Raw genomic sequence first — 11239 nt, forward strand, 5'->3', positions numbered from 1 at the left:
AGAGAGAAAGAGATTATCCTGGCTGGACTTAACGGAGGGGAGGCTGTAAAGCACATTGGGTTAGTGTGAGGGCTTTGATGCCAGACGGTGTGGGTTTGCCTCCTGGCTCCCCATTTACTATGATATGATTTTCACAATGATAGACTCGCTCCCTGCCTCAGTTTCCCCTCCCAAAAACTGGAAATAACAATAGCACTTGACCGAGCCCCTAAAACAGAAATGCAGGAAGCATTTTCTAAATGTCAGCTATCACAGTTTTCTTATTTCTTCCCGATAATCATAATATGCTTATGAACTACTTAACGGCTAACATACAAGTGGACTTTACCTTACCTAGGTTTTGTCTAGATTATCAGATTCTTATCTTTAAAACATGAATTATCTGAATGATTGTGGGTTTTTCCCCCATTATATAATATATATAAGGCGAAAGAACAGAAAAGCAGCTGACCGAATGCAATAAGACGAGCAAATTAAAAAGTAGAATGAATCAGTGTTAGCCAAAGAGGGAGCATGAGGAAGGCTGCCAAATCTATTAAGTAAAAGAGAGAGAAGGGAGAGAACCATCAATTACAATTAATTAAAAGTTTTTAACTGTTGTAATGCTGACCTCATGCTCCAGGTGCCTGAGACAAAGGAAAGGAATGTGAATACTTGAGTGGTCATGACATTTTTCCAACTGGCCACTTTCCCTTTAACCAGACCAAACCTGTCTCTTCCATCTTGCCCCCTTGGGCTACCTGGGTCAAAACCCGACTCATGGCTCAGGTTCCTCCTTGCTGAAAAGAGAGGAAGTCCTGAGGCCTGGCCAACAGCTTTCTAGACTCTTCTCCCACATTCTCATCCATCAGCAGGTCCCACTGAATACATTTTCAGAATGTCTCCTGATTCTGGGCACTTTTCCCCCACGCCAAGCCACCATTTCTACCTGGAACTACAGTGATTTGCTGAGTGGTCTCGTTTCCACTCTTTTATTTATTATTCTCTGAAATTGCCTTGTCCTGACTTTTCTACTTGTTTCTTTCATTTGTTTTCACCATTAGCCTATAAACGTCTCATTCATCGGTGGCTGGCACATGCGTGGTCCAATCGATACTTCTTTCTTTTTTAAAAAATTTTTATTGGAGTAGGGTTGATTTACAATGTTGTGTTAGTTTCAGGTGCACAGCAAAGTGAATCAGTTATACATGTACATATATCCATTCTTTTTTAGATTCTTTTCCCATATAGGTTATTACAAAATATTGAGTAGAGTTCCTTGTGCTATACAGTAGGTCCTTGTTGGTTATCTATTATATATATAGTATTGTGTATATGGGTTTGTTTTTGGCCGTGCCATGCAGCGTGCAGGATCTTAGTTCCCTGACCAGGGGTCGAACCCGTGCCCCCTGCATTGGACCACCAGGGAAGTCCCTCATAGTGTGTATATCTTATTCACAATCTTGATTGAATGGAAGAAGCTGGGAAGAGTTTCCTTCTTTCTTTTTTTAATTGGCGTATAGTTGATTTACAGTGTTGTGTTAGTTTCAGGTGTACAGTGCAGTGATTCAGATATATATTCTTTTCCCTTGTAGGTTATTACAAAATATTGAGTATTGTTCCCTGTGCTATACAGTAGGTCCTTGTTGGTTATCTATTTTATATATAGTAGTGTGTATATGTTAATCCCAAACTCCTAATTTACCCCTCCTCCCTTTGGTAACCATAAGTTTGTAACCAAACTTTCACCTTTGGTAACCATAAGTTTGTTTTCTATGTCTGTGGGTATATTTCTGTTTTGTGAATAAGTTTGTATCATTTTTTTAAGATTCTGCATATAAGTGATATCATATGATATTTGTCTTTGTTTAACTTACTTCAGTTAGTATGGTAATCTCTAGGTCCATCCATGTTGCTGCAAATGGCATTATTTCATTCTTTTTTATGGCTGAGTATTATTCCATTTTCTCTCTCTCTCTCTCTCTCTCTCTCTCTCTCTCTCTCTCTCTACACACACACACACACACACACACACACACACTACATTTTCTTTATCCATTCATCTGTTGAAGGACATTTAGGTTGCTTCCATATCTTGGCTATTGTAAATAGTGTTGCTATGAGCATTGGGGTATATGTATCTTTTCGAATTATGATTTTCTCTGGATATGTGCCTAGGGGTGGGATTATTGGATCATATGCTAACTCTATTTTTAGTTTTTTAAGGAATCTCCATACTGTTCTCCATAGTGGCTGCACCAATTTACATTCCCACTAACAGTGCAAGAGGGTTCCCTTTTCTCCACCCCTCTCCAGCATTTGTTATTTGTAGACTTTTAATCATGGCCATTCTGACCAGTGTGAGGTGGTACCTCACTGTAGTTTTGATTTGCATTTCCCTAATAATTAGTGATGCTGAGCATTTTCTCATGTGACTGTTGGCCATCTGTGTGTCTTCTTCGGAGAAATGTAGAGTTGCCTTCTTAAGCAAAAGCCTTTTTCTCTTCTCAAGGGAAATCCACTCTGTAGATATGAAATTGGGCCCCTTAATAGGTTTACTGGGCAACATTTTGCTAAAATCATTCAAATTATAAGACTTCAAAGTTATAGAAGGTAGTCCTACTCTTATATTGAAGTGTGTCATTTGTATTTTTCACACCCAGGAAGTGAAGGCAGAGAGTTAAATCTTCTCTGTTTGGGCTGCCCCATGCATCTATGTGGTTCCGGTGGTCAAGCCCCTCCCACCTCATTCTCAGCAATTGTGTTCAGCCTTTGAATGTTTGTCTCACATAATTCTGCTTTGCTGATATAGACTCTTGGGGCTCCAGGTACGAGGGTTGCCATCACTCTCTCTGCCACGTTTTGACCCCATTGGGAAATGTAAATCAGGTCATCACATGTGGTCCAAAGCCTCTTGTCAGGAAGGGGCCCAGGCTGTTTCTTGTATGAGCAGCTCTGTCCTGGAGCACCTGATCCTCCCCAAGCTCACTCAATCCAAAGGCTGCCTGGCACAGAGCCTGGCTCAGCACCAGAAACTCCAGTGAATGAGATGGGCCAATTTTATCCCATCCACTCCCCCTAGAGTTTGACCTGGGAACTACGGGAAGAATCACGTCGTCAATAGAAGTTAGAAGGTCGTGAGGAAGAGAGAGGCCTGTGAGACTAGGACTGGATCAGAGTTACGAGGATTCAGAAGCAGAAGCGTGGAGCTCAAGAAGGGATACACAGAGTGGAGGGCAAGGAAGCCACTGGAAGCAGACGAGATGGAGCCGTCACACAAAGGGAAGCAGAGACCCGGAGAAAGGCAAGGTAAAGGTGGAACACTGGAGAGAACCCAGATTCTTGCAGCGAGGGCTCCTGGAGTGCCTTGGTGGATACCTTCGGTTCATAAAGACCTTCCTGTTCCAGTCTCCGCCATCCCATGTCGTGATATGTTCTCAGTTCCTGTGAGATCCCGGTTCCCTTGTTGGGCCTCATGGCCTGAGCCACCCCGAAGGGCTCGCTGTTCTTTATGGGCTCACAAGGCAGGAAACCAACAGAAACCACCGTCAGTGGGTCCCTATTAGGCACTTTTTGTGTGGGGGGGAGGGGAAGATGAGTGGCATCCAAGAGCTTTCAGGGGACTAACTCCTCAAAGGCTCTGGTAATGTCCACGGGGGTGGTCCTAGTCCTCAAGGATCTAGGCTCTGCTTTCTTTTTTTTCATGTATCCCCCAAATTACATATATAAACATCTAAACTGTCTTTTACATATAACAAAATATATAAGTACATATAATATATAAGTCTCATATAAGCACATACATATATATTACAGATACAGGAGAATTACAACTTGGTTTAAAGTCTAAAGTGTGTCTTAGGCTTAATTGTGTATTGTATATTGTCATATTTATGCCTGAGAACCCTTTAAAGTACCCATAGAACATACATGATGTACACGATTTTGGATTTATAACTACAACTTGTATGGTAATAGTAAACATGAACACCAGGAAATATCAATCAACCTCTTCCTGTAGAACTCTTGCTGAAATAACTGCAAACGAGAAAAAACAGATTCTGGTTCCCACCCCCAGGCAAACTGTGACCATAACTTGCAAAGAGTTTTTCCAACCCAAATGACAATTGATTCATTCCTTCTGGCAAATGGATTGCTGTGACGTTCCCTGTAAGTCAGATATCCTCTGAGATTATTTTAACTGGAACCCTCATGACTTTTCAAAGATTGGAGGTGGTCCTAATAATTGGCAGATATAGAATAATTCCATTAAAATAAAAAACAAAAAAGTCATAAGAAGGGGAAATAAATAACCTAAAGAAGTGAGGCCAATATAATTCCTGTAATGGACAGCTGAACTCTGAGTTTCCTGGAAGTCAAGGGAAAAAGGGAAAATCCTAGACAAGCATTCTCATTGCTTAATAAAAATAATCAAAAGAGAGAGGTTTTCTCTTGGCACTATTTTTAAAAAATTAGGGAATTCCCTGGTGGTTCAGTGGTTAGGACTCTGTGCTTCCACTGCAGGGGGTACAGCTTTGACCCCTGGTTAGGGAACTAAGATCCCACAAGCTGTGCCGTGCAGCATGGCCAAAAAAAAAAAACAATTAAAAGTCACTCATAATTTCATCATAGTGATATTGTTATTTTTGCTTGTATACACTATTCCAGTCCTTGTCTGCAAGCAAAATAATAGGTAATTTTATTTTAAAAAGTATTTGAATAGGCAAAACATTCACATAGTTTGAAAATAGGAAAGTGTGAAAAGTAAACAATGGAAAGTTTCCCTCCCGTCCTTGTCATAAATTTGCCCCAGTTCAGCTCCCTTCAAGCTCCCCCTGTTTTGTATCCATCTAGAGTTTTTATGCGTATTCAATCACAACTTCATCATCAACAGTAAAATATGGACTCATTTCTTTCATTTAACAACATATCTTTCAGGCTTTTCCAGATCAGTAGGGAAGCCTCCTCTTCTTTCTCTTTCACAGCTACAGGGTATCTCATTGTTTGGATGTACTTACCAGTGCCCTACTGATGTCATTTTCATTTGGATTGTTCCTTTTTTTTTTTTTTTTTTTGCTATTAGAAGCAAAGTGTGTAACTTCACAATGTGCATATATTGATACATATGATAAATCGCTGAAGTTGATGGCTGGGTCAAGGGATAAATGCATTTGTGAATTTGATAGCTCTCACCAAATTGCCCTCCAGAAGGGTTCTGGAAACTTACGCTTCTACCAGCAGTGTCAGAAGGTTGAGTTGCCACATACTATCTGTACACTCTAGACCCAGCATCCTCCTGCTGACTTCCAAGGAGGAAGGAAAAAGGAATGTGAAAAAGGAAGAACTGTCTATCAGGGACCTACTATATGCCAGACAGACACGATACATACACGTTTGATCCTCAGTGTAACCCTGTGAGGCAAAGTCTGTTTCCCTGATTCTTATTAATGAGATATTTTGTTGCAGAGAGGTTGAGGAGTTTTGCACGGTGACTCAAGTAAAGTGGAAGAGAAGGGTCCTGACCCTGTGGCTGGCTCTGAGGCTGGTGTTGGTTCCTGTGCACCAGAGTCCTGCTACAAGTGATGGTATCTCAGCAGAGCCTGGTGTCTTCCTGACCTGGGTTCAGCTTTCATGGACCAGCAGTGGTGACAACTAGATTTCTCAGTGTCTCAACTACTTTATTTTCTTGGCTGCCTTAAACTTCAAGTGTCACAGCTCAGCCCTACTTAGAGGAACCCCTGGGAATCTTTGCCCCCTTCCACTTGGCCTCCTGCCCAGGTCCCAGCCCTGGCCCCTCACAAGTGATTTTTGAGGGTGGCGCTGGGCTCCTCTGGGTACCCGTCTCCCAGGAGGGCATCGAGCCACTCCTCCAGGTCTTGCACCAGCTGTTCCAGGTCTCGCACCCCTTTCTCTAGCTTCTCCACGAAAACATGCAAGTTCTCCTTCCACCAGGTCCTGATGACCTTGATTGGCTCTTCTGAGGGGTCATTGGTCTGGTATTCAAACACCTGAAAGGCAGACACTCACATTGCATCTTGAGCCTTTTCATGTAGACCCTCCCTTGCCACTGGTTTCTAAAAGTTCCCCGAGCCTTTGCAATGCTTTCCTTCTGCCCAAAGTACCCATCCCCACCTTCTCCACCCGGCCGAGACCCATCAATGACACCTCCGGGAAGCCTTCTCAGATTTCCTCAGCCAAACTTGACGTCCCTCAGTACCTTCTTGAATATGTTACCTGGGAAGTCATAGGATTCTGGACGTAGTTACATTCTCTGATTCTTTCTGACACCTCCCAACTTCTTCCTGAAACAGGCACAAACACCACCTCTTAATAAGGGAAGGGAGAGTGAGTTGGAATAAACTCGGTTGATCATCCCAATGGGATGAAGAGGGTGGGAGAAGGCAAGCTGTGGAGGCCCCCTTGGCATGCGGCCATCTCCAGAATATGCTCCTGACTCTGTGTGGACATGGCTCCTTCCTCCTCAGATTCCAGAATGCTCACCTGATATTCCTGTGCCCACATATAGCACCAAGATCAGCAACGCCAACAGTGTCTGGGGGCAAGAAGAGGAGGAGGGAGGAGGTGAATTTCTGGAGGGCATACCTGCATCCCTGCTTCCCTAGGGCTAGGCGTGGGGCTGCTATAAGGTCATGGTTAGAGCTTAACTTTTTTCTAATTATCTAAGTCACGTGTACTTACTACAAAACCCGCAAATATTGCAGAATTAGGTAACATGGCAACTTACTGACATTTCATTGGTGTTTTCCCTTTCTCCCTGCTGAGAAGGAAGGCCCACCTCTGTTCTCATTCCTTGCCTCGCTTTTGCATGTTTTCTTTGAAATGATCTTTAAAAGGAGTTGACTTTATTGAGGTATAATTCACATACAGTAAAATGCACATTTTACATGGACAGTTTGATGAGTTTTGACAAATGTCTGTGCCTGTGGACTACCACTCCAATCTAGATGTAGACCATTTCCATCATCCTAGAAAGTTCCTGTATGTGCTTTTGCGGCCAACCCCCTCTTTCCCCCCGCCCCTGCCATAGGGAACCGCTCATCTGCTCTCTGTCACTGTGGAGCCGTTTTGCCTGTTCTGTAACTTCACATCAATGAAACCATATATTATATACTCTTTTGTTGAGCTATTTTTACTCCACATAATGCTTCTGAGATGTCTCCATGTTTTCATGTTTGAGGTTATTGATGAGTAATATTATATTGTATGAATATAGAATATATGTGTGTGTGTGCGTGTGTGTCTGTACATATATGTGTGCTCTCAGATGGATGCCTGGGATCTTAAGGGGTTTCATGGTTCTAGCTGGATCAGAATTCCATCCACCTCCAGCACTGCTGGACTTCCAGTATCTCTGCTCTAAACCCCATAGCAGCTGCTGTCTGGTAAGCCGTGGGTAATCTAATCCTTTGCACGCAGCCCACAGCCAAGAAGTCACGGAGATCCCCGCCTAGGCTTCCGGGGTCCTCTCGACACACAGCTCTTCTTCCTCTCCAATGCCTTGTCCTACGGAGTCCAGCTGCTTCAGCTGCGCAGACTCTCTGCAGCTCAGCAGGACTGCTGGGCTCTGTTCGCCCTCTAACTCTTGGTGCAGCCGTCGTTGGGAAAGAGTTGAGGCAATCACCAGTTTTCTTTTCTCAGGGATTGCACTTTTGTGCTGTCTGCTGACCTCACTGGAAAATAGTTGCTTCATTTATTTTGTCAGTTTCATGGCTGCTTACAATGAATGGGAGGGCTAGTTTAGCCCCAGTTACTGTGTCAAGGCTGCAGTTGGAAGTCTACCTCTTGGGGTTTGGGTGCAGGACTGAAACGGCTGCCTGAAGACAACATTGCTCCCTGGAACTTGGGTCAGTCCAAGACCATTTAGGAGATTCTGATGGGTGTGCCAGGATCAGAAGGGGAGAAAACTGAGAGCCTTTTGGAGAGGTGGGAGAAGATAGAGAGGGAATCTGAGTCTGGGAGGGGCCCAGTTCCCTCTCCTGGGTGGCCCTTGTGGTGTGGCTGGGAGGTCTTAGCACAGGGAATTCAGAGACAACTGCTTTCAACAGACAGTGTGAGTTGGGACAGTGATGGTGTCAGGGGCAAACAAAAGTGGAGAGAGGATTAAGGTGGACACAGTAGTGACCGACATTGACTTTCCCCCCAGCTCACTGGATGTGGGCTGAGCCAGATTTAATCTGACTTGAAATAATACATTTCTTATGTACCTGTCTTTGTGAAGCAAGATTTAGACTGGCTACCACAAACAAAGAAGATAAGAGATTTGCATAATTTGTCTCTTCCCTGGATAGCTTTTCAAAAATATATACTAGCAACTATATTATTATTAACTGTAAAAAAAAGTAAAAATTAATTACGTAGCAGCAACGTGACTGAGTCTGTCACACACACTAGGAGTGAAAAAAGCCAGTCATGAAGGGGCACACTGTTTGATTCCATTCCCATGAAATTCAGGGACGTACAAAGCTCGTCTGTGATGATAGAACTCAGAATCGTGGTTATGGAGTGTGAGCTGGGAGGGGCCTTGGAGGAAACTTGGACATGCTCTATAGCTTGATCTGGGTAGCAACTGCCTGGGTGTGGACACCCAAGGTGAAATCATTGTACACTTCAGATTAAGGCACTTTTTAAATTCCTTAACAATATTCCCTGAGACTCTCTTTATCTAAGACACATAGAACTGACTCATTCTTTATAACGGCTGATGAACATTCTGTGGTCTGAAAGCTCTTCTGTTTCTTTAACCACTCCTCTGTCAATGTGCTTTACAGGATGGTGTCTTCACCAGCATACTTGCTGCTATATTTTTTTTGTGTGTGTGCAGGGTGGAGACAAAGGCAGGGAACAGGGACTAAAATTGAGTTTTAGTCCTTCTCTTGTGCTATTGTGGGGCCTGAGCCAGATCATTTCTTCTCTCTGAGCCTCAGTTTCTTCACCTGTAAAGTGGATTTTGATATATGCTGAAAGGTCTTTCAAAAAAGCAAGGTGGGGACTCTGTCATCAAATTGATTTGGGAAATGCTGTGGTAAACAAAGTTATGTGGATTTCCTTGCTGCAGGACTTGTCAGAGCCTTCATTATGTGAATGAGCTGTGTAAATCTCCAAGAAGGGAACGAGGGTATCAGCATTCCCCAAACCACAGAAGCTTTTAAATGACTTTTCTAAAAGGAGCGTTCCTGGGGTTTGAGATTCGTGGGACACTTTTTTAGCAAAAGCTGCAGCATAATGGGAGCCCCGCAAAGTCCAGCATAAAGGAAGCGTTGGAATGTGTGTTAAATGTATGAGTGAACAAATCTTTTGAAAACACATATAGGTCAGTCATGTATCGCTCTGCTTAAAACCCTTCAATGGCTTCTTACTAATCTCAGAATAAAATCCCACCCCTTTCCACAGTGTGCAAGGCCCAGATGACCTTCCCAGCCTCCTTTTACATCCTTCCCTCAGTTCTCCACCTGGGAGGCGGTGGAGTGCAGGGTCACCTTGCTAAGGGTTCTGGAATCAGATGGCCCTGGTTTCAAATCCCAGTATATCCCTGCTGTCTGGCCTTTTGCCTTTCCGACCTCAGCTTACCCATTTGCTAATAATTGCTTCTCGGGAATGTCATGAAAGAGAGAGGGGTAGAAGCACCAGGCTGTGCACATAAGTGCTAACATTTTCCATGTTGACAAAATCCTATGTGAGGTTTGAATTTCAGCCCTAAGAACAAAAGCTCCACGACCTCTCCAATGCAGGTGTATTATCCTGTTTATTTCGGTTCATTCATTCATTCATTCATTCAGCACCTGTTATGTACCAACCACTATTCTAGGCACTAGGAATACAGCAGGAAGCTAAATAAAAATCCCAGCCCTCCTGGAGCATAGCTTCTGCTGGCAGTGTGGAGAATTAAATAAGAGTGTCAGTAATGACTTCTAGAAGAAGCTCCTGAGCCCTGCTGTGTTCCACCAGGTTGGGCTCTAGGGAGAGTCGGGCTGAAAGCCCGTTCCTGACTTTGAGGGCCTTACAGTCTTCCTGGAGTGTCAAATGGAGTCCAGATGGGAGGAAAGCCATGTACACCTGGTCTGGCCTCACCTGTTTCTTGTCCTCAGAGTGACCTCCCCTTCTCTCAGCTGCCACTCGCCCCCTGCTGTGCACCTGTTGGATCACCATGATCTCAGGTCAGGCTGCCTGGGTGGAACAGGGTACCCTCACCTCCCCGGCCTCTGGTCACCAAGCATCTCTCAAGCCATGAATTCTGATGTCACAGAAGGTGGGGACAGTCAGGCCCCCACTCTGCACCACCCTGGTGTTTAGCCCCAACTTGTTTTTCATATAAATGTAAAAAACAAAGACCAGAAAGAAATACACCGAAAGATTTTATTTCAGGATGGTGATTTTTCTGATCCTTTTTCTTCTCTTTTCAAATTTTTTTATAAGATGCATGTCTTTAAATAAAAAAACAATAAAATATTTTTAACTGAATTTATTGAGATAATTTTAGATTCACATGCAATTGTAAGAAATGGTATAGGAGATCCTGGGTACCCTTTACTCAGTTTCCACTGATGGTAACATAGGCTCTTGCCATGGATACAATCTATCAATCTTATTAAAATCTCCCCAGTTCCACTTGTATTCATTTGTGCGTGTATTTAATTCTAAATAATTCTGTCACATGGCTAGATTTGGGTATCCACCACTACAGTCATGATACAGAAGAATTCCCAAACCACAGGGTTCTGTGTTGCCGTTTGATCCGTGCCCCCTCCCTTCCGCGCCCCCCTCGCCACTGTCTCTAATTCCTAGCAACCACTGATCTGTTGTCTATTTCTAAAATTTTATCTTTTCAAAAATGTCGTATCAATGGAATCAAATAGTCTGTGACCTTTGGAGACTGGCTTTTTGGTACTTAGCATAATCCCCTGGAAATTCACCCCGATTATCTTGCATCGGTAGTTTGTCCCTCTCTTTTTGTGTGTAGTATTTCATGGCAGGGATGTGCCACAGTTTACCCCCTGAAAGACATCTGGGCTGTTTCCAGGTTTTGGCTTTTATGAGTAAAGCTAATATGGGCTTTCTTGTATAGGCATACCTTGTTTTATTGCACTTCGTAGAGACTGCATTTTTTACAAATTGAAGTTTTGTGGTAACCCTGCATAGAGCAACATTTGCTCATTTCATGTCTTTGTGTCACATTTTGGTAATTCTTGCCATATTTCAAATTTTTTCACTATTATTATGTTTGTTATGGTGATCTGTGATC

The 11239-nt window shown here is 43.3% G+C and overlaps 1 protein-coding gene across 1 annotated transcript; it reads right to left on the reverse strand.

Moving 5' to 3' along the window:
• Nucleotides 1-5774: 5774 nt before the first annotated feature.
• SMIM23 (small integral membrane protein 23) lies at nt 5775-10146 on the reverse strand. Its single transcript, XM_060006794.1, has 4 exons — nt 10069-10146; nt 6481-6532; nt 6214-6281; nt 5775-5987 (listed from the first exon to the last, which is right to left on the reverse strand). The coding sequence occupies exons 1-4, from the start codon at nt 10144-10146 to the stop codon at nt 5775-5777; spliced, it is 411 nt and encodes a 136-aa protein (XP_059862777.1).
• Between the last annotated feature and the right edge of the window lie 1093 nt (nt 10147-11239).

Source organism: Delphinus delphis, chromosome 3 (genome assembly GCF_949987515.2).
Source record: "Delphinus delphis chromosome 3, mDelDel1.2, whole genome shotgun sequence".
In the NCBI taxonomy this organism is placed as follows: domain Eukaryota; kingdom Metazoa; phylum Chordata; class Mammalia; order Artiodactyla; family Delphinidae; genus Delphinus; species Delphinus delphis.

Coding starts and splice junctions, on each gene's coding strand:
- SMIM23 (XM_060006794.1), bottom strand. CDS start 10,146: ATGGTGATCCAACAGGTGCACAGCAGGGGGCGAGTGGCAGCTGAGAGA. Junction 6,282..6,480: donor TGTGGGCACAGGAATATCAG/GTGAGCATTCTG, acceptor TGCCTGTTTCAG/GAAGAAGTTGGGAGGTGTCA. Junction 5,988..6,213: donor AGAATCCTATGACTTCCCAG/GTAACATATTCA, acceptor TCTGCCTTTCAG/GTGTTTGAATACCAGACCAA.